Source organism: Bactrocera tryoni, chromosome 1 (assembly GCF_016617805.1).
Source record: "Bactrocera tryoni isolate S06 chromosome 1, CSIRO_BtryS06_freeze2, whole genome shotgun sequence".
Taxonomy (NCBI): Eukaryota; Metazoa; Arthropoda; class Insecta; order Diptera; family Tephritidae; genus Bactrocera; species Bactrocera tryoni.
The window spans coordinates 59,582,251-59,607,958 of NC_052499.1; the positions used below are offsets into that span (position 1 = coordinate 59,582,251).

General features: G+C 36.0%; 2 protein-coding genes across 5 annotated transcripts in view; both read right to left on the reverse strand.

The window, feature by feature from the left end:
- Positions 1-11,004, reverse strand: LOC120775069 (fatty-acid amide hydrolase 2). Of its 3 annotated transcripts, none has more exons than XM_040105069.1 (8): positions 10,847-11,004; positions 5,921-6,122; positions 5,640-5,862; positions 2,973-3,190; positions 2,609-2,899; positions 2,419-2,544; positions 784-1,047; positions 409-699 (listed from the first exon to the last, which is right to left on the reverse strand). In XM_040105069.1, exons 2-8 carry the CDS (start codon positions 6,089-6,091, stop codon positions 409-411), a joined length of 1,584 nt encoding a protein of 527 aa, XP_039961003.1. In that variant the 5' UTR covers positions 6,092-6,122; positions 10,847-11,004. The 3 variants fall into 3 exon arrangements, with proteins under 3 accessions (XP_039961013.1, XP_039961003.1, XP_039960995.1); XM_040105061.1 differs by having other exon boundaries at positions 5,921-6,138; XM_040105079.1 differs by lacking the exon at positions 10,847-11,004 and having other exon boundaries at positions 1-699; positions 5,921-6,091.
- A 10,212-nt stretch (positions 11,005-21,216) lies between these two features.
- The window catches only part of LOC120772373 (probable muscarinic acetylcholine receptor gar-1), a 59,329-nt gene continuing 54,837 nt past the window's right edge, over positions 21,217-25,708 (reverse strand). Inside the window, exons 4-5 of one of the 2 annotated variants that reach the window (XM_040100970.1) lie at positions 23,995-25,689; positions 21,217-23,919 (exon numbers count right to left, since the gene is read on the reverse strand). In XM_040100970.1, the coding sequence (XP_039956904.1) occupies positions 23,042-23,919; positions 23,995-25,689 (2,573 nt within the window). In that variant the 3' untranslated portion in view covers positions 21,217-23,041. Of the gene's footprint in view, positions 25,690-25,708 lie in introns of both variants that reach the window. The other variant, XM_040100960.1, reaches the window with a different exon arrangement.

The window sequence follows — 25,708 nt, forward strand, 5'->3', positions numbered from 1 at the left end:
TTTAAAACAATGTGTTTTTTAAGTTTTATAAAATATTTGCGCTATAAAACATTTCAGTAATTGTTACTAAATTTCATTAAAAAATTTACTATTACAACCTGTAAGAGTGAGCGTTCGAAGACATTTGATATCAAATCAAATTTGAAGCCCATTAAATAAACATTTCCACTTACTGTATGTTATATCTAATAATGTAAAGAGAAGAGCTTTCCAACAGAACATTAACAGTTAGTGAGTAAGACCATTAATCATAACTAAAAAGCGAAAAAGAGAAAGAGTTATAGAGCTTAATCCCAAACTAAGTACATGAGTGCACAGAACCCAAAGCTTCTGCCATATTGGTAACTGTGTAAAGCTTTATGAATTTAAACTAGAACTACATTGAAAGCTTTAAAAAGCTAATAAAATTCATGTTTTTATATCATGCTGCAGCGGTGGCACCCAACCGCCGAAAGCACCCTCCAGTTCTGCGGCAATCTGTAGACATAATTTGTCTTGATACGGCGCAGCGACAACTTGAAAGCCAATCGGTAAGCCTCTATGATCCAAACCCATTGGCACATGAGTGGCGGGGAAACCCAGTATGTTGAACATGAGCATTAGATCCACGCCCACCAAGTTCAATGTGCTTGTATAGAAGCCAAATGCGGAGGTGGGAAATGTGGGTAAAATAAGTACGCCATTGTCACCGAGCATTTTCTGCAAAAAAAAAAAAAATTATAATAAATATATAAGTAGTTGTCACATAATATGGTATTACACTTTTTTTATCAACGGACTTACCACTAACTCTTCTTTCAGCGCTTCTCTTTCGGTACGAAAATTTGCTGCTTGCTCATCATTTAGGTAAATTTTCTTCGTTCTTATCCATTCCATTATTACAGCGTCACGATTGTGTACAGATAGTCCAAAAAGCGATAAAATCAGCTGCCAAATAAGTTTACTTACTTCTGGCTTGGCTTCTTTGGTTATGCTCGGTATACCTTTCAGTTCGGCGAGAGCGCTTAAACCAATTTCTCTGGCGTGCACGAATTTTTCCAATTTAATCTATATATTTTCGTTAATATATATTAGAGAAAGAGAAGATTATGATTTAATTGATGTCACAGAACATAAGTTAGAATAAGCAAAGGCTGTAGAGACTTATATGGGAGCTAAAATGGCATATTTGTATGTTTTTATTGATTTCAAAATTTTGGATTTGCCTGTACTAAATAAGTTCTGAGGGCATAGAGAAATGTGTAGATGTTCACGCTTGTTCTAGGGAAGTTCTCTGATCGCCATTCACTTGGGTGTGGCCAGAAACGATGGCAAATGGCCCAAGCAGCTCATGTCTCCCGTTCTTAGACCAAGTATTCTATGGGTAGCCAAAAGTCATTCTTTTGAAGGCGAGCTAAAGTGCGAAGGCGAATCATACCTTTCAGGGTTGTGAGCTGGATTTGGGACTCGCCACGTAGAAAAACTCCTTTAATGAAAAGATCAAAACAGCCTCGGATGAGAGACCCCTCTTTTGATGACGAACACTACAAACCTCGGTCCATTAATGGGGAAAGTGCCGCTACCCAGTTGGTTGATGTCCTCCTCAGAGTAAGAGTTGGGACAAGGACGGAAACGATTAGGTCCTTATGGCATTTACTACAGTGGCAATACAAATGAGCGCAAATTTGGTGTGTGATTCGTGGTGGGAGAGAGACTCCGTCGCCGAGTCCTGTCATTCACCCCGGTGGATGAACGTCTAGCCACAATCCTCATCAAAGCGAAGTTCTTTAACATATCGCTGATGGAAGAGAAGGACGATGTGACCAAAGATGCCTTTTATCGTGCTTGGCGAACTTAACGCCAGGGTGGGCAAAGAAGGTATCTTTGGCACAACCGTCGGTAAATTCAGCCTCCTTGAGGAAACATCCCCAAATGGGTTTAGGCTGATCGATTTCGCCAGGACCCGAAATATGGTTTCCGGATCGAAAAGCCACCAACGAGATTGATCATGTTGTGTTAAACGGAAGACACGTCTCAGTCTTTTGAATATGCGTACGCTAAGAGGTCCTAAAATTGACCAGGACCACTATCTTGTTGGTTTTCGATAAAGACAAAAGAACAGGAGTACAATAAGGAGTGCCCCGTCGCAATGGAGAGAAAACAGACTGCCTACCTTGCAATCACCACAACTCGTGCGGGATGGGATAGACACCGAGAGTTGAAGAGGGAAGCGTGGAACATTTGTAAGAGAGAGACTGAAATGCGTGAGTACGAAGGGCTTGACAAGCTGGCCGGCGACTAACAGAATGTTTCAAGACCGAAACATTATTTACCAAAAATAAAGTTGGCTTCATTAAAATGTTATGACATCTTATTTTCTTCCTATCACTAGCAATATATATCTTAAAGGAAGAAGCTTATATAAATTAAATTTCTTGCCTGCTCGGTGGTAACTCCACCTTTTTGGAAAAATTTCACCGCTCTGGTTATGGCTAATTGAATGTCGAAATCAGTTGGCTGGTGCATGAATGCTGCAAAACCCTCAAAACCGTAGGCATAGTAGATCTGTAAAGGAAGTTTATATATCTATTTTTTTATTATTCAAATATTTCATCATTCATATCCATACCTTTATGTTCTTCAATTGAATTGGTTCGTCAAACTTCAATTTCTTTATATCTTCACCAGCCATTACTTGCATTAGTATGGGTAAATCCTTAGCAAATCGTGTTATTGGTCCTGAGGCTAAATACTGTGCAAAAGTCGGATCGTCGCTATATGGAAAGCTACCCTTAATGGAAAGCAAACCGCCAGTCGGTTTATGCCCAAATACACCACAAAACATTGAGGGCAAACGAATAGAGCCTCCGATATCCGAACCAAATCCGAAGACTGAAGCACCTGCGCCATTTAAAGCGCCCTATAGGCAATAGATTGAAAACATTATCTGCTGTATTTGAAGAACAGCAAAAATTAGCTGTTAAATATATTACCTCTCCTCCAGATGAACCCCCAGAAACTCTGTTGAGATCATATGGATTACGACACTTTCCATACATTTTGGAGTTCGTTTCGTAGCTCATACAGAACTCGGGATTTGCTGAAACCAAAAGCGGTATACAACCCGCTGATCTAAGGCGCTCAACGATTTCATTATCACGTTCGCATTTCAAATTCTTTCGATAAATGTTGCCCACAACAAACGATAGGCCTATGAATATAGACATAAATAAAGTTTAGAGATAAAGATAGAGCAATATTTTTCATGCTTTCTGAATTATCAGAGAAAAACCATTAATTAGTCATTAAAAGACTGGTTTGATACCAAATTTAATTTAGAAACAGATAATTAGTGAGCACTGTTTTTAAACGCCTTAAAAAAATTGAAACAAAAATTTAAGAATGCCATGTATTTGGGCAAATATTCTACAACGTTTTTGCTACACACTGATAGCCTAAGAATATATGTAACTGTAAGGAATTAACGGTTTTAATAGTAGCATTATTTTGGCAGCCTTGCGTAAGAAGACACCTTCATTCCGACTTCGGCCTGTATCTTAGTTTATCGAACTTTATTCTTACTATGTATAATGGGGATTGTAAGATTTTATGATTTACAACATTCATTCCTTATGTCATAATTCAGTTGGAAATATTCGAAGCTAATAAAAGTAAATCTATCCAGACTAAGAACATATTTGATACATACATAGTGAACTTTCTAACAAAATTTTAAGCAATATTTCGGTAAAATTTTCTTATAATCCATCATATTTCCATCATCCTGAAATATTACATTGATATTGAAATAGAATAACACACCCACCTCCACAAAACGTTTCACGGATCCTTAGGATTTGGAAGTTAATAACTTCTAAAATACTACAATATATTTGGTAAATTCCATGTCTCAGTAACTATAAAGCCTTATAAAAAGAAACTCATTATTTTTCCAATGGGTGTCTTTAGTAATCTGTATATAACGTGGTACTATCATGAGCAAAAACTAGTTAGACTCGTAACTTCATTTGATAATTGTTAATGTATTCTTCAAAATCTATGTCTCTTGATATTCCAACGATGCCAGTAAAACTTCTGACTGTTAATCATCGATTCTTATGCAATCGCTTCTTTATTTTATTGACTTGTTGATCATCAGTTGATGTTGATGGCCGCCCTGAGCGTGGTACGTCGGCAACGCGTTCTGAACCCTAAACACTAATGATTATTTTTAGATACCATTTGGCAAAGATGTCACTGACTGTCATACCAATTACCAAAAAAAAACAAAAAAAAAAAACAAGTAAGGAATGGCTAAGTTTAGGTGCAACCGAACATTTTATACTCTTGCAACTAGCAAGAATCAAAACCAGGTAAATAATTTGAGGTGTAAAACCAATCAAATAGACTAAGGTCAGGCGGTCGTTAGGCCAACTTTTCGCTCAAATTCATCTATTTTAGGCATAAAGATACACTCATAATTTTTCATTGGGATAACTCACATATTGACCGATCAATAGCTCAGAATTTAAACATAAGGCATCCAGCCTTAAACAAGAAGTAAAGAGTAAACAAGAAGTTTGATGTGTGAACCGAATTTCCGGCGGCAAATCGCTGGTCATTTAAATCGACAGTGGTCGTGGCTGACTCGCTATGAGCTGACGCAATGGTTAGGAAGATTTTGCTACGAGCCAGTTCTTTGCCAATACAAAAGAGCATTTCTATGAGATTACCTTCAAAAATTACAACAAGTTATCGAACAAAACGGTATATATTTGACCGGAGCCGGATCATTTCAACTACGTTAACAAAAATCTTCAATTTAAAGCAAACTATTTCCTTTTGCTACACCTTACACTAAAAAACTTCAAACTGTACTCGATATTTTAATTTCCATCAGACGATTTAACTTTACAATAGATAAATCAAACATTAGATAGAGATCTACGTAATCTCGTACATGAATATGAAATCCTGCAGCTTGTAGCAGATTTTGATGAATTTATGGTATTACATTTTGGTAAATATTTTAGATACATTTTTTGAAAAACTTAAGTGAATTTCTTATACTGGAAATGAGTAATTTTGACTCATTAAACCATGATATATTTTTTCCTACCGTAATTTGATCAAATTTAGCGTGTAACCTATGGTTTTCTAGTCTAGAATCATGAAGATAATATTAGCTTCGAATGGCGAAGTAAATTACATTTATATTCTGTCAGCATAATCGTTTCTCTGCATGATCATTATAATACAAGTAAATGTTATAATGATAAAACATGCTAATACAAACAGCGGGTTCACATAGCGATGATGTTAACGCTTTTAAGGTCCAAAATATTTGTTCTAATAGTACAATAAATAAAATGACTAACGATGTACTAAAATGCTTAAGGAATGCAGAATTAAAAAAAAAAATCTCCGACTTTAAGGTTATAGAGTTGTCAGAGTTCCTCTCTGGCCGACCGCTGAATGAAATATTAAAGGTGACCTTAAATGTCATCTCGGAAATAAGGAAATGTATGAGTAGTTTTTATTGCCTTATGAATCATTGTAAAAACTTAATGGATTGCGTCAAAAACGTAATAAAAGCGTCTAAAAGCTTTTCATGTCATTAGAAAGTTCAATAATCACGTCGTTTACAATATACAGCTCACCTTTCACCCCGGCCGACTCTTTTACTGTAAACGGTATACCCAACAAGGGGTAGCGTCTGAAGAGTGCGATTAACTGCTCATCATTGGCTTTGGCAATTAAACCATCCGCATGTGCTGCTTCCTTCAGCGCTTGCTCGAAGCGATCGTCAAGAACGGCATTTAAACTTCCATTCACCGTCTGTATCCGCGCGATGTACGCTTGCACCAGTTGCTGGGCGGTGATCTGCGAAGAACTTTATTAATAAATAGGATTTTTTATGAATATATAAACGCCTTGGTACCTTTTTTTGTCGCAGCTCCACAACTAATTCGCCAACAGACTTTAGCAGCAGCGCATCTTGAATTGGTGGATAATCAGGCAGTCGACGCGGCAACAGCAAATTAACAAGCGTATTGACGATAAAGCATAATGCATTGCCAAGGGCAAAAACAAAACGCAATACGAAAAGCATTATGTTGAATTCGGCATGCAAATGTGACCGACTGAGAAATTGTTCAACTATAAATATTATTGTTACCGAAATACATACTCAATATATACATATGTACAGTAAAGAATGTTTTTTGGGAAGTATAGAAATTTTATTGAAATAAAAAGGAGAGCAATGAATTCAATAAAAATGCCTTTGGATTTATTCTAAATTTTTTGGCAATTAGCTTCCGAATGTTTCGGTCATACGAGTATATCTATCCCGTTTACATCTTAAGAATTTTCTACTAAGTTTTCGCACATAGCTGGTTTTAAGTTGTTAAAAACGCTGCAGTTTGCGCTGTCTCAGAAAAAGGTAGTCTAACGAAACTGAATCATATTTTCTAGATTACCGATTGCAGATCAATTTCTCGATTTTATAATATGAGAGTAAGTTGGACAATAGTCCGTATACGTAAATTTATACCGCCAAACAACACTCTTATATATGCCTTGATGATAATTCAGAAGTTTTCAATAAATTGATAGAGCAAACTGAGTAAACACGCTTTTTAGATTATAAAAAAGTCTTTAATTATATCCTGAAAAGTTTGCCGAAATGTTTTCAGCTCCTAAAAAAACGTCGAAGATCCAATAAAATATATCTACATAAATGCTCAGCATGACGAAAATATTCGATTTAGCCATGTCCGTCTGTCTGTCTGCAATAGGCGAACTTGTCCCTCAATTGTGTAATATCGACCTAACGTAACATTCGTTTGTTACCAATAAGATGCTTATTTGTCGGAACTTCCCATATAGGAAGTTAGTTGTCATACTAATTGACCGACCGAACTCAAGTACTTGATGGGAATCTTTTGATTTAACAAAATATCTTCACGAAATGTATAAGGGAAGAGTGTTTCGCTTCTGTGAAGCTGACGTTAACGTTTTTTTTTGTTTTTAACTGCATTATTTCTTTAATGTACCCTATTTTCCAGTTTAAGGGGGTATTCTACTCTAAAAGCATGAATTTCAAGTAATTTTTAAAGTGTCGTGAAAAAAGGCAGTTAATATTTTTACTATCCATTTTTTTATGGTGTTTTTATTGATATCATAAGAATACAGAAAAAAAACTTACAAAAAATTTTAAAAATTAAAATAATTAGTGGTCTGAAATAAAAATCAAAAGAAATTCTTAATCAGTAAGGATGCTGTTATAGTCCACGACGTTATTTCAGGGAACACGAAAATTTTTTTTTTTGAAAAATGGCGACTGCCTGAAAATAAAAATAATTTTTTACGCTTTTTTTGAAATTCCTGAATTTTTTTTAAATATTAAAAATAAAAATTTTGACACGATGCTGTTAGGAACGATAAAGGATTATGTAAAGAAGGTTCACACAAAATTTCAAGTAAATCGGTTGTATAGAACTTGAGATAATGTCGGTACCGTGTGGAAAAAACTAGTTTCGAGAAAAACGCGTTTAAAAATTCGATACGGCTTAACCGGGCTAGGTACTGCGTCACTAAAGTAACTGTAGCTCTTAAAATAATTTTAATTTTTAAAAATCCTTTGGAGGATATGTTCTTAAGGGTCTAAACTTTAAATATATAAAAAAAATTTGTTTCAAAATTCTAGAGTAGTATACCCCCTTAAACATGGAAGATTACTAAGATTTGTATTACAAAAACTAAACAAAATTAAAATATCTAAAAATTTTAAATAAATTTAAAAGCTTATTTTTTTAGTTTTTGCTCGTGATATCTTTGGCAAGACGATTTTTTTCTTATTGGTTGCTGAACTTTGGAAGGTAAAGCGAATGTACTTGTATTAAAATGGGATTAACATCCTATTAGGAAAAAAACATTTGCCTAATTTTATTTCAAGATTCAATATTTTCTTACACTACTGCTTAAATTTTCATTGAGAACTAATTCGAAATGAAAATTCTTGCGATGCTGGTATAGTGGTTCTAACGGCCTACGATTATTGAGGATGAGTCATTTTCTTAATGCTTCTAAAATATCGTTGGTCCGACGGGTTTATTAAACTAATAGTTTTTCGACATGTGGCTTACATGTTGGTTTTTTTGAAAGATGTTACTTGATTTATAACAGGCTTGCTTCAAAACAACGTTAGCAAATCACGCACATTTATTACCAAAATGATGGCACCGAAGAGTGCTTATGCCATCGCAAGATTGGTGCTGTGCTCATCCATTGGTTTGTGAGCTTACAAAATCCAACTTGCTCAAGAATTGAAGCCGAGCGACCATCAAGCGCGACGCACGTTCGCTGAATGAGCCCAAAACGAGATGGCTACCGATCCCGATTTGCAAAAGAAACTTTTGCTCAGCGATGAAGCTTACTTTTAGTTGAAAGGGTATGTTAATAAACAAATTTGTCGCATTTGGAATGTCGACAATTGTTGAGACGTCGATTTAACACTACTGGGCAATTTTTTTTTGGGTTAAAGTCGCTTGTGTACGCTGATAAGTCTGTGGTAACTCTAATCTACAAAGGTTTTGATTATAGAGAATCTAGACACCCATACACTTTGGTGTCTTCTTATAATAGCCACTGCTTTATAACTAAAAAGGATCCGAATTTTACCCGATTAACGACCTACATATCTTCTTTCGATGACCTCGCTTTGAGCCGATAAATAAATTTTCTAAAATAAAATCCCTATTTCTGACCACAAACAAAGATCTCTTTATTGCAGATAATGAAAATATCTTCCGATATTCGTATACAAATCGATTACACGAACAAAATGGGCTTACAATTTGTAGATCTGCCAATTTTTCGGATAGCATCAAGAGAAGCTCAGAGAATATATACTTACAGGACTGGGAAAGGATCGTATGCCAAAAGCTAGGTGATATTTTGCCGAAAATTTTATACTTAATCTTGGTTATTTAAGATTAACATTTTACGAACAGGGCAGTTTGTCCATTTATGCACGCATAGGATAGCTGTTGAAAAATAAGGTTACTTCATAAAACTGATTCATGGGTTCCTAGACATTCTAGGCCACTATTTACTATCGATATAATTTAAGCAGTTAAACTACCCTTTTGACACTGAGGATCACACAGAACTTTAGCACAATCTCTCGAACACGGAACCACTTAGAAATTGGTAAATATTTTAAAAATTCACAATTTTTAAATTCTCATAACTTGCGAGATTACGCGGTTTCACTCTAATTTAATAAATTCTTACAGGCTAAATTTTAAAAACTATATATTTTGTGAATGAATGCTTGATAGTGTATACATATTAAATTTGTCATGAACTTTCTATTAGCTGGAAGGAAACATACAAGGTGCGTTCTAAAGTAAACACTTTTTGAATCTAGCGCCCCCTGGTAGCGCGATCTATATGTCGAACAGTGCGTTAGAATCTGCTATCTTTATCAACTGTCCAGTGAGAATTTCATGACACTTCATAGATTGGAAGTGAATTTATTGCGTTTTAAGTGTCAGTATTTTTGTGTTATCCTTGCGAAAATGAGCTTCGAACAAAGAGCCAACATTTAATTTTGTTTTAAAATTGGTAAAAATTTTACCGAAACGTCTCAATTGATGAAACAAGTTTATGGCGATGATTGCCTATCCCGTAGCAGAGTGCAGGAGTGATTTCTTCGTTTTCAAAGTGGTCGTGAGGACATAAATGACGATCAACATGTGGACCAATCAAAATGCGTGATCACCGGAAATTCCATCGAAACTGTGCGTGAATTCATCAAAAATCAGCCGAAATCATCATTGAAATTCATGGAAATGGAATTGAACATCTCCAAAACATCGATTTATCGCATTTTGACCGAACATTTGGGCTTTCGAAAGGCACGGTTTGTTCCGCACAAATTGACTGACGACCAAAAATTGTTCAGAAACATTCGAAGGGCATCTTGTGACCGATTATTTGACCACAAATCACATTTTAACCATTAACCATTTTTCGTATTCACCTGATATGGCACCGTGCGACTTTTTTCTTTTCGGAAAGATGCATTTGCTCATGAAATGAAAGCGTTATGCAGACGTAGGGGCCATTCAAAAGGCTTGCACCGGCATACTAACGGCCATACCGGCCAAATCGCTAAAACACTCGTTCGACATGCCTTTGGACCGTGCAAAAAGCTGTGTTGAAGCAGAGGGAGACTATTTTGAATAAAATAAATTGATTTTGCCGAAAAAATCATTTCTTCTGTTTTTTTTTTAAGTTCTGTTTACTTTGGAACACACCTTGTATGGCTGCCATACAAACGGAATGACCAAAATCATGTCTTTGTATGGAAAACTTTTTTATTTGACAGGATATCTTCATGAAACTTGAAATGGATTATTGCCCAATGTAACGGAGTAATCTCCGATGACACTTTGTAGTTCGGACTACTATAGCTTAAAGCTGTCACACAAATGGACCGATTAAAATCAAGTTCTCGTATGAAATATTTTGTATTTGTGAAGGGTATTATAGTTTCGGCGCAATCAAATTTAACCAATTTTCTTTGTTTTTTAATGTACTTCACAATATTCCTTAATGCAAATGATTAATATGTTTGTTTTTTTTTATTTAATTGTTTTTGTTAATGCACATATTGAGCGAATAATTAATTCCACATTATCTAGCTATGCTTTAGAACTCTAATATAGCTAGGTTGTGCCGGTGTTATTGTATTTATTTTCCACACTAATTTTTCCACAATTTCTTTTGTGGTTTGCCAAAGTCACACTTTTCTCCTCATTTATCATGTTTTCTGTCATATGCATCATGCATTTACCGTATTTTATTCAGCGTAGACGATCTCCCACTATCAGCTAGCTATTGGTTTACTACCGAATATCCTCGATTTGATCACTAAGTCGATTACGATTTGTGTATTTCGCCCGTTTCGTTGTTGCTTTCACCTTCAGCACGCGTCCACTACTGAGGTGTAATCGATTATCTTAGCCCCACTAGCACCAGCAAAACTCTTTAATCAAATGCCCGTATTTGCTTATCCGCTCCTACATGTGTATGTGTGCGCACCTTTACTCGGATTTAAGTGCTGGTACTTATAAATTTCGTATGATTACAATTACGCACACCCAGCTAAGCGCTCGGTTGATGTATTGCTTTTTGTTGTTTCAATTTTTTTTGCTGTTATTTGCGTTCTGAGACAAAGTTCAATTTAACTCACTCTTACCTTCAATGCATAATTTTTTTAAGTAGGGGAATCGTTTGCTTAAAATGATTTGCAATCACTAATATATTCCGCTATGCACTTGTGCAAATATATACATATGTATGTATATTTTTGTATTACTATATACAGAGATATGTACATTTGTAAAATTCTATTTCATATTTTTATTGTTGTTATTCGGTTTCTAAGCTGATTGCGCGCCTTAAAGTGTTGTGATTTGACGAGGCGGAATTTACTAGTGATTAATAGTGCATTGTTTAACCCCTTCGGAGATCAGAAGACTTGCATAAATTTTACTCAAATATTGCAGCTGTTAGTATTGTGATTTGAGACTATTTTCGTTTCTGGTTTGGGTATACAATTATGCATATATGGTGACCTCAAGACATTATATCGAGACCTCATAGGTCTACGTAGTTACCGCCTAATAAAAGTGAGCCTGCGTTTGAAAATCTTGCTGAATCCTATGTACCATAAAAGAGTGAAGTAGAATTATCAGAATAAAAATAGGGATAATAAGAGAAAGATATGGGCAAAAATACTAAGACTTTTTTGCTATTTTTTATGTTGGATTAGTGTCAGTAGTAATCATTAGTATTTAGTATATGCTTGTCTTGTCTGAAGTATATAAAGTGAATTTAGCGCTTCTAAGATAAGTGAAATTACACAAGAAAGAAGTTCCATTAAATTTTTGGTACAAATTATTCAAAGAGAGTTGAGAACTTGTTGACGACAAACCACGTCCAGGATGGCCATCAACATAAACTGTTGATCAACATGTCAATAAAATAAAGGAATTGGTGCTTGAGAAACCTATTACTCTTGGCGAGACATCTTGGATCTATGGCCACGTCCCAGAAACAGATGACCATTCGGTCAAATATCGTAGCAAAGGTGAGCCGAAGACGAAAAACTCACGCATCTCAAGTCAAAAATCAAGGTTATTTTGACAATTTTCTTCGATTATCGAGGTGTGGTGCACTCCGAATTCCTTCCGACTGGCTAAATTGTAACTGCTCCGAGGAAACCGTTTGGAGTAAATTGAAGACATTAAACGTAAATCACTACGTGTATTGAAGGCTATTCTGGAAATTGATTTTAACAACACTTTCGAGGATTGGAAAAAAAGTTGGGACAAGTGAAAAGAGGGACTACTTTGAAGGGGACAGCATAGATTTTGAAGAATAAGATAAGAATTTTAAGATTATGAACAAAGTCTTACTATCTTTTACTTCATAGTAATATAAAACGAGCAAGAGAGTGCAGAAGGCGCAGAAGGAGTAAACTCTGTTGAATCTGCTTCGTGGGTAAAGCGCAAACATGAAATTATTTCCAAAGAGAGATAATAATAATAATGAAACGAAATTTGAACTTAGCAAAACTCTTTACTTAAAAAGTGATCGATGCGAAAGTTACCAGAAGATTCGATGATGTTTCCTATAAACTAATAAAATGTCAGTTGTCGGAACCATAAGCACCTGGAAGACCTTTTAAGTAGTTGGCTCTTGCAAACGGCTAATAACTGACAATTAGAATCAGTATACATACTTACCCTGGCATACTGGAAGTAATTTGCCGTATTCCTGACTTAAGTTATGTAATAAATTATTAAGAATTTTTTTATGATCGCATTTTAGGGCTTTCCTCATGAACGAAACAATTGGAAGCAAAAGACCGATAGATTTTCCTACTACACTACTACCTTTTACATTACAAAAGGCGCTAAGACAAAAAGCAGAAGTATCTCTTGAATTCTACAACAAAGAGAGATGCACAAAAATCATTCAAAGTTCTCCAATGTCAATAAATCGGTGCTTTATAGTGAACCAATCATTAACTGAAGAATATATATGGGGTCTTCGTATATACTTTAAAGGGACGGTTTTTCAAGAGATGAATCTGATTAGTATTGCATTGTTCCAATATTTCGAACAAACTTTGGAAAGTTACTCTCCATGTGCGTCTTTTTAAATATACTCGTATATCAATATGTAATCTTAGCTGAAAGTCACTTAGCTGAAAGTCATCGTATTTTTGTGAAAGCTTATGATGCGCATGCCTTAGCTGAACGAAGGGGTCAAAATTTCTTTGGACAATTTAATTTTTGACTTGGCAGACGAGGAGGTCTAGGTCGAAGTGGCCAAAAAAGTTAGATAAGGAAATATTGGAAGCATTACTCGATGAATATTGATTTTGATATTGAACAAATGAAGAGTTCAGAGAATCTTTGGAACATCACTCAAAGCAAGGAAATTGTGTACTATATGAATTGAAGCCAAGCGGTATTAAAAACCGAATTTGCATATAAAACGAAACCGTTTTTGCATCGGATTGAGACTGGTGATGGAAAATGAATATATTACGACAACCCTATATGCAAAAAGTCAGCCTTACAAATCAACCGCAAGATCGAATATCCATTACGACAAGGTAGTACTTTATATTTGGTGTGGTCAGAATGGCGTGCTGTGTTGTGAGCTACCAAAGCTGGGTGAAACTGTTAATGAAGAACGATGGATGGATACGAGGCAATCATTTTCCTTCATGAGAACGTTGCAATACTAGTTAAAAACTATATATTTGGAAAGCAGCAGCAGAAGTTTTGCCACATCCGCCTTTTAGCCCAAGAGCCTTGCTGCTTTTGACTATTATGTGTTCCGATCAGTGAAAAGCTTTCTTTCCTTTCTTTTGGAATGAAATCCACAAATTGCCAGAAAGATAAGAAAATGTTGTTGCCTCAGATCGGCAATACTTTGAATGATTCTATGGTATATATATGCTTACTTAAATAAACGTTGACATTTTGAACCAAATATATAGTAAGAAAGGTCTATAAATATACGATTAATACATACATATATGTGTGGAGAGTTGTTTGTGTTGTTAGTTTTGGCTATGATAACTCTTCCACGAAAGAGATCAAAAGAAAGAATAATATCATTTGATAAACCTTTCTAGTTGGGTAGTGAGAGACAATTTTGTTACTTCTTACGTGCGTATATTTTCATAGTCACTGAACAGACTTTGTCGATCATTACAGCATCCATTTGTGATACGTTTATTAGACATTAGAGGGTTAAACAGCGTGTTACATGATTTATTATTGTGTTAATATGTATTGTATACGAAAATACGTCATAGGAATGTCGATCGCTATAACTATTTATTATACATATTATATTATCGCTAATATTTATTAGTTATTATTAGAAAATATGTGGTGGTTGTGTGATATGTGGTATAAATGTAAAAACTAATATTATTCTAAACTAATATTTACTCGCCATTTGCGTACTTTATATGAACGTAAGATAGATATTACTTTCTCAATCACAGCTCAGAGGAAATTGATAAATTATTTACTGAGCAATTGAATGCATTCAACAATTCAACTACCGACTGCGGTTCGCAAAGAGGCTTTAGAACACGTGGAAGCTGACAGACGCAAGCGGCTGTGCGGTTTTGCTAATTTTTTTATGCAATTAGCTGGCGGGGCTGTCGTTTGAGTAATACGAGTGTATTATTATAAACAATTTTCTAGGTAACGACAGCTATTAAATGCTGTTGTGACAAAGTAATCAAATAACCTTTTGATTTTATGATATTTGAACGAGTTTAAGCATAACTGTAATTAGAGGACCCTGTTGTTTCTTGTCTGTGTCTTTAGAGTTTGTAATATGTGTATACTAAAAACTCGCTAAATTTGGAAAATGTTATTTCTAGATTGGAAAAAATCAGAGGCAGCCAAATATTGCGAATAAAGTGGCTGAGCAGTGATTCTCTTTTCCTTCTTTTGGTACGACTTTAGCATTGAAATTCTTCATAACCAAAACACTATCCAAAATGTTGACATCCTTTGCTATCTTTCTGATGCCAACACTACGGTTTTCAAGTCCTATTTGTATACCGAGAACAGGTTATATTAAGTTTGCCATGAAGTTTGTAACACTCAGAAGAAAACGTTAAAGACCATATAAAGGGTGACCCATTTCGAGATTCCTTACTTTTTTAAGAAAAACACAGAAACTAGAAATTCCTGATATACGTTATATAGGGGCTAGCTAAAGTTTTGGCTCAAATTTATTTATTTTAGGCACAAAGATATAATGATATATAGATACTAAGTTACACGAAAGTTCGAAAATCTCCATAGGAAAATCGCTTTGAACAATTTTTGGTCATAAGATGGCATATACTAAAGACATCATACGTGCAATCTCTTATAACTTGATATTAATTGTTCTTTATTTGTGTACTGGGAAGTGAAAGAATCAAGTGGAATTTGAAATTGTGCTATAAAGGAAATAGGCGTTGTTGTTGTCCGATTTCGTCCATTTTCGTGCTGTGACATAGGAGTAATAGAAGAATTCTACGCGCTAGATTTCGTAAAAATCGGTTTGTTAAATCACGAGATATAAGATTTCATCAAAAAGTAGGCGGTTAATGATGATTTGTGGGCGTAACAGTAGTCCAATTACGCCCATCTACGAACTCGAAACTTTTTTTGTACTAAGGAACCTGCGTTTCATCAATATATCTCAATTTTTATTCAAGTTACAGCTTGCACGGATGGACAGACAGTCACCCGGATTTCAACTATTCTCGTCATGCTGATCATTTATAATAGATTGTCAAAAAAGTCTTGCGGCATTTTCGCTAGGTGGCGCTGAAACCGCGTAGTTCTAGTTTTGTTCGTCGCATCGGGTCATGCTATACCTTTTTGGAAAGCTCATTTCACGCGCTAAACACGTGTTTAATTTATTGTCGTTTCTTTTAAGTCGTTCGTGAGTTATAGCGTCGCAAACATGGAGCAAAATAAAGAGAAAATACGGCATATTTTACAGTACAACTAAGATAAAGGCAAAAATGCATCTCAAGCCGCCAATAAAATTTGTGCAGTTTATGGACACGATACAGTTTCCCTTTCCTCCGCACAACGATGGTTTCAACGTTTTCCTTCTGGTGTAGAGGTGGTCGAAGATACACCACGCTCCGGAAGGCCTGTCGTCGAAAATTGCGATAAAATCGTTGAATTGGTCGAAAGAGACCGGCACAGTAGCAGCCGCAGCATCGGTGAAGAGCTGGGCATGAGTCATCAAAAACTCATTTCAATTTCAATAAAAAAAAAGACTTTTTTGACAACCCATTATAACCATATATCTATATATGAACAAAACTATTATACTTTGTGAGTTAAGTTCTTCAATGGAAAGCTGTTTTATTTGATGCTTGTTCAAAGAATAGTACTAAGTCTCAATATATATCGCTCAGAGTTATCTATAGGACCATTAATAGAAAAGCAGATGGAATATGTTCTATAGTCATAATTTACCATTTTTCTTTAAAGAAAAGGATGCTTCTTCCTTTCTTCTGATACTGGGAACTTCGGGCAATAACTTTTCTGCAGACGGTTCGCATTTGGAGTCTTTGTAATAATCGTAGTTATGGAAATACTTTCGACTATGTCCCTTTGCTAAGATTACTTAATTGGGTCGCTATGGAAGACATCAGAATCAAATAGTTAATACACTGTGATAGAAAAGTATCCAGAAATTGTTTATAAAATTCAAAGTATTTAATTATTCATCAATATTTATTTTGTCGCCTTCAAAAGAAACCCACAAGATGTAATACACTAATGGGAACGATCATTCCAGTCCTCGAAACACTTTTCACGAGCACATTTTGGGATGGCCTTCAACTGCTTCACCGAGTTTTATTTTATCTCTTCGATCGGCTAAAAACGTGTTCCACAGATCGGCAATTTCAGTTTGATGAACAAGAAAAACTCACACCGAGCCAAATCTGATGAATACGGTGATTGATCGGTGATTCATTGCGTTTTTAGCTTTAAATTTGATCAAAATCGTGGCTCGATGCAATGGTGCAATAAAGTCAAGTAAAATCCATGATTTGTTCCAATTCCTTCCGTTTTCTAGAGATGTTCTCACGCAAATGCCTCAATATGTTGGCGCCCTTGGTTTCGGCTCGTTTTTTCACACCATTTCGATGATTGTCGAACTCATAAATCTATGTCTCATCGCAGTTATAATGCTCCATAAATGTGGGATCGAAATTTGCACGATGAAGCGTGTCCAAAGCAACTTATTTACGCGTTTCGTATCCAAAATATCCACCAAAACCATTGGAACAGACTCGCCAGATATGTCGAGCTCTCTTGCCCTCTCTCTAACGCTTGTCTGACGATTTTCAAACACCATATCCTTCACTTTTTATATATGTAGAGGTTGAAGGTCGCCTAAAACGTGGCATGGCTTCAATGATCTCTCGACCATCTATGAAGGCTTTGTACCACTCATAAGCTAGTGTTTTCGAATCACCGTAAGCCTTTTCCAATATTCGCAACGATTTCGGTATCGATTTTATTTTGGAAATTCAAAATTGGAGACCAATTCTTTGTTTGATATTTTTATCCATTGTAAATAGCGCAGCGCACCACAGAGGTGTACCGATTTAGGCAACTGCTGTAAAGAAACTGGTTGACAGATCTCGCACATATTTGGCATAGTGATTAAGGACAGCCCTACCAAAAAGATATTTTTGAAATATTATTTACTCGGGGAATTTAATTACAATTTTCGGTTGCTTTTCTTGTCACAATGTAGGAGAGTTGTTACTATCTGTTCGGGAGTTTCAAAATAAGATCGGTTAGAAGTTCGTATAAAGGAGTATATTATAATCAGACTCCTCCAATTTGGTATCATATATTTAGACAAATAAATTTGACGCTCCAAGTAAACTTGAAAGTTATTTTATTATATAACATCATAAGCGGTAATTTCGATAAACAACGGCGCTATCCCTCGATGGTACTGTAGATACCTCGGATGTGCTTGAAAATTGCTTATGGTATAAATTTCATATAAGTCAAACGGGTGGAAAGCGAATCCCTTTGTAATTAAAATGCAAACTCGCTTTTGTTCTAATAATAGTCATCATTAATCATTTATTTAATATTGTAATTATTGTTTTTTGTTACATTTTCCCTTTTCGTATTAAATAAAGGAAATTGAAAAAAAAACGAAAAAGATAGAAAATTGGTATTAAGTCTTGCAAGGGATAGAAAAACGAAATTAAAAAAGTATACATACATAAACAAGCAATTTGTCATTAGCATTACGTACAGTGTATGCAAAAAGTAATGGACATTTGCAATTATAATTGTAGGCAGCATTGAATGTTTGTATATATTTACACAAATACATATGAGTATATAAACTTGTTTGTATAAAAGTCTGAAGTAGGTGCATAAATTGCATACAAAGTAATAAAGTATAGAGATATTTCAATCAAGCAACTTAATAAATATGTACAATACGTATATAAGTACAGCTACAGCTATACTGATATTTACTCAGCCTAATATTTTGTGGACATATGCAAGTGGTAAATATTTATGCCATGACTTATGGAAGCTTCCTCATCACTATATTTTTGTTGTTTTGCCGATCATCACTGTCGAATTAACATCGATATTAATTTATGCAGTTTGCTAATGAATATCCGTAGCCTTAATTAGCTAAAGGTGGTGGTTATTAAATGTGGCGTGGCGTTGTAATAATGCGTTTCTGTTTTATATTCACACCCCTTTGATTTTTGTTATTGCCTGAATTTCTTTAATTGTCATTTACTGTTGAAGTAAACATTAAGTTTGATTGTTTTTTTGTTTATTTTTTTTGATTTGTAAATATTTTCCTTTTAATTGATTTCTCTAATAATATTTTTCAATGACTTTGCCATTATTTGTGTTTGCCACAAAAAGCACAGTTGTTGCAAGTTTATGGGAAAGTTATGCTTTCCTGCTTGTACCTTCGGTTTGTGACTTGGCTGTCTTTTATTTTGCACGTACACGTGCCGCAAGCAGCGGAAAAATGAGCTTGAAGCTTGAAGTTGATTTTATAGTTTGTTTGCGGATCTCACTTGGCGTATACGTAACTTCTAACAGTGTTACCTAAATACTATGTGTATGCCGCGCTTATCATAAAAATGTCGTGTCAATTGTCAAACTGTCAATTTTAACTGTTAAAGAAATCAATGCAAATGAAAAAAAAAATTATATTCCTAATTGAGAGAGAGGATATTTAGAAGACTAGACTAATATGCCTCAAAGTTTTGCAAAGCAGTAATTCAACATTATTTAAGCCAGATATTCATAATAAAATGGCAGTAAACTTTCTTTAACTGAACTTTTTAATTGGTTGAGTTTTTTTAAACTAAAATGATTTGTCCAGGTGTAAATATTTTTTGTAGTCTTTGAATACATAATGTTTTTAAAAGTACAATATACTATGGTATATTTGAAAACTCTAACTGTTAAATTAAAATAATTAAATTAATATTGAATTGACATTTAATTATGTTTTTGAGATTTGTAGTGCGAAATTCTAAAAATACTAAGCAATTTGATATAATTAATATATGTATTTGAAGTTAATTTGATTAAAATTCAGAAGTTCTTTTCGTTTGAATTCCATATAATTTGTTATAAATAAAAACATACCAAACGAAAATTTGAAATTCGAAAACTTCAAAATTAATGTAATTAAATTGTCTACGGAAGCTAAAACGTAAAATAAACAGCCCTGTGCACTAGCCTTCAAATAATTTCTTCACATTTTCCTATGTAGCATAATTTTGGGCGAAAAGAAATGAGAATGTGGTTACTCAGAACGGTTAAAAAGGTAACCTTTTTGGTTTTTACTATTTAAAAGATTCGCTTTGCTCTGTGGGCTCTTGAAACGTTCCAAGATGTAACGTTTTCGAGCCAAATTTAGTTTAGCGATGAGGCCCATTACTCTCTCAATGGGTACGTAAACAAGCAAAATTGCCACAAAGCAACCTGAACAGATTCAAAAGCTGCCATTTCAACAAGAAAAAAATGGTTTGGGGTGGTTTACAGGATGGTGGAATCATCGTCCATATTTCTTCAAAAATGATGCCGGTGAGAACGTAACCGTCAATGCTGACCGTTATCGCGTTATTATAACCGACTATTTAATGACTGAAATTGAAGCTCGCGATCTCGGCGACATTTAGTTTCAACAAGACGGCGCTCCTTCTTACACATCGCATCAGTCAATGGACTTATGGAGAGAACACTTCGGTGAGCAGATAATTTTACGTTTTGGGCAAGTCGTTTAACCATTAAGATCGTGTGCTATCACACGTTCGAACGAGTCATCGAAAATTTCACTCCATGAGTGGACCATCTGAGACGTGGCTGGGGCCAACATGTGAATGAGATAATCTGCAAAAAATAAATGCCAAAAAAATTTTTTCTCATGATAATAAATATTCCCCACTAAATTTTAAGTTTCAGTCTGTAGGAAAACTCGATATGGACCACCATTCATATTATACTTGTTAATATATTGGATTTTGGTTCAAACCAAAGAGAGTCTCTCTTCGTTTCGATTGAAGAACTAAACTTGTATAGGACAAATTACTTGGCGTCGTGTTACTAGTCTTTTTCAGACGATGAATAAGAAGAATAAGATTCCTAGTAAAGAAATAGATGACCAATTGTAGAAACTACATTTCATGTTTACGAACTTGGTAAGTCAGAAATCCGGCTAATCACAGCAGATGTTTCGAAAGAGAAAAATGTCCAAGATTTTGACAAATTGTTTAGGAAAGCCTTTTCGTGTTATTATTTAATGTTGTATATTGAAAATAAGTGTCAAGCAAGTGTAATTATTGCGATCGCTTGTGTGACAGCCAGCCTTCTTTTATTATGTCTGGTCTCGAAAGAGATACCCTAAACCACGTAAGTTTTTGTTTTGAGGCAATCTTGTAGACGTTGTTGCTTAAATAAATATTGTTCGAGTGAAAACATAAGTCAACTGCCTTTGAACTAATTATTTGGCAAGATGTAATTAATGTAATTATTGTTGTTCTATAATATTTGTTTTTGTCATATGTTCCATTAATTCAGCTATTCAATATTTAATTACTATTTTCATATATTTTATTATTTGTCATTTACACAGATGTCAGTGTGTGGGTATGTACAGCAATGCTTTAAACTAATAATTTCTGTAACTTAAACTATAACTATATAGAGCTAATATTTATTTATATGTATATATATTTATATTTATATATATGTGTATTTGTATGTGTTTACAATTAATATTATTTATTGTTCCACATAGGCAAGTGTAAGTAAGTAAGATATTTGTATGTGCTTTATTATGCACATATTATTTGTCTTTGACATGCGGATGCACACACACGCATATGTTGAGGGCTACTTATGTCTGCGCATATACATATGTATGTATATAGCTACCAATAGAGGTGTGTGTATGTGTGTGTGTTAAACTAAATTATGATGCATATGTATGTACTCATATTGATAATTACAAACAACAGTTAATTTATTATTATTATTTATATATGTATATATATATGTATGTATATGTATATGCATGTATGTGTTAACAGTAAGTATACACTTATGTAATTGCATTAAGTCGCACTGTTTGACTGTGTTTAACAACTTTTTTCTTAATTACTTAATTAATAATCAACTAATTATTACTTATTAATTAATTATTTGAGATTTTCTTAAGCAGTAATTAACGTAAAATATGCAGCTCTTTTACTTCAGTAATTATTGTCTAAAATTTGTTAAACATAATTAATTAACATATTTCTTAACGCTGCATATTCCCCTACATACTAATAATTAAGTTATTGTGTTCGCTAGCCACTATTTAAATAAGTTTAATTATATAATATTTTCTTACAATATGCATAATTTCTATTTATTTTCAAAGAATTTTGTATTGTTCCTAACAGTTCAAATACCAAATACTTATTACATATTTTAAAAAATATATTTTCAGCTTAAATTAATATTTTACTTTATTTTTAAACAAATAATTCAAAATCAGCGTGATTTAAGGCCCGCGTACGCCACGCCGTCGGCTTGTCATTAGAAGACCTCAAGCTGCTGACTTGACGTGCGCTTGTTGTGGCCGTCTATAATGCACTAAGGGAACCGTTAAATACACAAATAAGCACACGCGCTCTCACACATACTAAGCTACATACTTTTTGCAAATAATTTTGTCGTTTTTTTACATTATACTTAACCTCACATTCTTCTCATGCGCCCCTGGCAGCGAACAGATAATATTTTGGAGTTGATTTGTTTTGGAAACGCTTTCTTTGTAAATAATATGATTTTAAATATTCGCATATACTTGGCAACGCTATCTACTGGTAGTGCCTAGGGCTCATTAGGGTTCACACCAAAGCAGCGTCACCAAATATATTTTGATTTTTACAATTTTAGACTAACATTACGCTACAAATTAGTAGAAAATTAAAATAAAATATCTTTACTGTGTTAATTCGAAAACAGTTTCTAAAATTATCAACTCAGAACTTTCAAGCTTTGTGACGCTTTGAAAGCGGTTATGTGCTTCAAAAATTTTTTCAATGCTCTGCTAGCTTTAAACTCAACTTTATAATGCTCTGAAAACACTATAATAGACTGAAAGCTTTCACGTGCTTAAAGCTTGCATACTTGCATTTTACTTAGTATTATTACGCTTAAGAGCTTTCAAGTGGTATGTATGTTTAAGACTCCTACGCAAGTTTTTGATATGTTTTGAAAGCTTTATAAAGCGCTGAAAGCTTTGTTGTACTCTGTAAGCTGCCTACTTCTCTCACCTTGATACTCTCCGCACAGAAGCTCTCTCACACTCATACGCTCTAACACATTCGCTCCTCACTACCGCACAGATCAAGCTTTAAGATTTAAGTCATATGAAAATCACCTTTGAGTATGCGCGTAAACGTCTTCTTGAACTGTTGATTCGCGAGCGCATAGCAAAAGGGATTCATCGGACTATTCGCATAGCAAAGAAAGTATGAAAACATATAGAGATGCTCGTTGGTGCAGGGTGGATTGCGGCAGAAACCCTCCACCAGTGCGAGCACATGATATGGCGTCCAACACGCCACAAAACAGCCAAGTATGAAAGAGATCGTGCGAAACGCTTTGCGTGCACGATTCTCCGACTTTGATTTTTGTCTCCCACCACCAACCAGCAGTGGTATTTTCTTTTTGCTCTTGAAGTGCTTGCCAATCGATTGCATAAAGGCGCGTTTACTCGAATTCCGGCTGGCCGCTTCGCCGCTCGCTTCTCGCTGTGACTTTATGCTCGACGGCTTGTTGTTGGTATTCGAGGTGCTGCTACTGCTGCCGCCGGTGGTGCTGATGCCAGCGCCGGAAACGTAGCCCGTGCAGGTTGTGTTGTCAATTTGTGCAGTGCTTGTTGCTGGCGGCGCCGTCGAATCGGTGCTGCTTGTTGTGGTCTGCCTTGTGTTGACCAACTTATTGTTGGTTGTGGTGGTCACGAATGTTTCGCGTTCATCGATTTTCTCAAGTTGCGCTGGTGGCACCGTTGTGGTTATGGTTGTTGTTAATTGATTTTGCATGGTGAGCGTCACTGTAGTGGCGGCGGTGGTTGCGTTGCCTTTACTTTTCGTATTCGTCTCTAGCGGACTGGAGCTGCGTCGTATTTCCGTTGAGGTCACTTTGTCCTCTATTAACTTGGCATGCTCATTGACGCTTAGTAAACTAATAGCTTCTATGCAGCTTTCGCGACGCACTTTGACGAAATCTTCCATGCCTGTGTAGGAAACAAGAAGGTGTCGTTCAATTTCGACATTATCAAGCTCATTTGGTGGTGTGAAATTTGTGTTACCATTGGGTGGAGCGGGTGGATTGCCGGTTTCAGGTGGGGAAGCACGTCTTTTAATTTTGGGTTTAGGTTGTTGCTGTTGTTGCTGCGCAGCTACAGCCTTTTGCAGCGCCTGTTGCAACAGTTTGGGGTTAGTGATGACTTGGTTGGCACGCTCCTGATTGGTCGGCACTTCCGCACGCATGACAGCAGCGGCCTGTGGTATTGCTTGCCGCAATGAGCAGGTTACGCTGCCATTAGTGGTAGGTGATGCTAGCATTACGGAACTTTCGTCCATAAAACGCAAATCGGAATGATTGGTGAGTAGGTTGTAGGTCATATTTAGTTCGCTGTTACTGCTGTTGCCGCCCAAAGGCCGGTCCGAATAGTCAGAAAGAGGTGTGGGACATTGGAATTGCTCGGGTGGTGGTAGTATGGCTTGTACCAAGCACGGTTGTACCTGGTCACGTGGCACTTCGATAGGCGCAATGTCGACCGGTGAAAGCGGTGATTCAACAAGTAATTTTGTAGCGGTACTGGATCGTGACCGTGGTGGCGTAGATTCCGCTCTGAGCTGCTCATCCAGCTGCCGTTCTGTTTCGACAATTTGTGACAGTGTCGTGCAGGATGTACGTTTAGGTCGTTCGCTACTCGCGCTTGTATGTACACTCACCTCTTCTTTGCTTTGTGTACGTATAAGTACACCGCTGCGTGTTGGATTGGGGGATGTGGCGGTAGCCACTGTGGCCATGGCTTCATTGGACTTGGAATTTATGGAGCATTGGGTTAAATTACCTTTACTACGAGTAGCAATGAGTGCGGCCTGTGCGCCGAAAACCAGGCCGATTGATGAACGCTTGCGGAGATTGGCTAGTTTTTGCTGATTTGCCATTTGCTGTGCTTGATTGACTGAACTCTCCTCGTCCGAATCGAATGCCGGACTGCTGGAGCGTTCACTTTTCTCTGTTTCACCAGATCCACCATCGCGTTTACCATTTTCCATTTTACCTTCTGAAATGCGACGCTGCTCGTTAACGCCATCGCCAGCCGTGCCATTTATAGCTTCGGCTTGTGTAAGTGGGTTCATCTGACCCGAGCCACGTTTTGTCGCACCGCTACAGTTGTTACCATCCTTCGTCGTGTTGCCACCGATCTCTACTTGAGTTTTCAGTATTTTTTCTTCTATAACACCTATACCGGCTGCATGCCCGGCCATACCAGACATTGCGCCTGCACTTAGCGCCACCATCGATTGCATTTTCCGCTGTTTGGCTTCACTACGTTTCTGCATTTCGTAGGCGGTACGATAAATACCACCATACAAGATAAATAGAACTATGAGCGTTGTCCAATAGTAGCCGATAATAAGCGCCGTATTGAAAACCGGATCCTTAAGAAACTGGACAGCACACTGCCCAGGCAGGAGGTCACGCTTGCCCGTAAAGTGTTCCCAACCGAAAATAGAAATGAAAAAGAGCAACGCCGGCACAATCCATGTAATGGTGACCATATAAATCACACGTTTTCTGGTACGCCAACTACGATATTTTGCTGCGATCTTCACCGAACAATAACGATCGATGGTTATAAGCAGCACTGTATACTGTGACGCCAAACAGACCGTGTAGTCCACAGAGAGCCAAAGATCACAAAGCAATGGTCCCAAATCCCAGTAGCCCATCAACACGTATATCGTGTAGAAAGGCATTGAAATGGAACCTGCAAGAGAGGAATATAG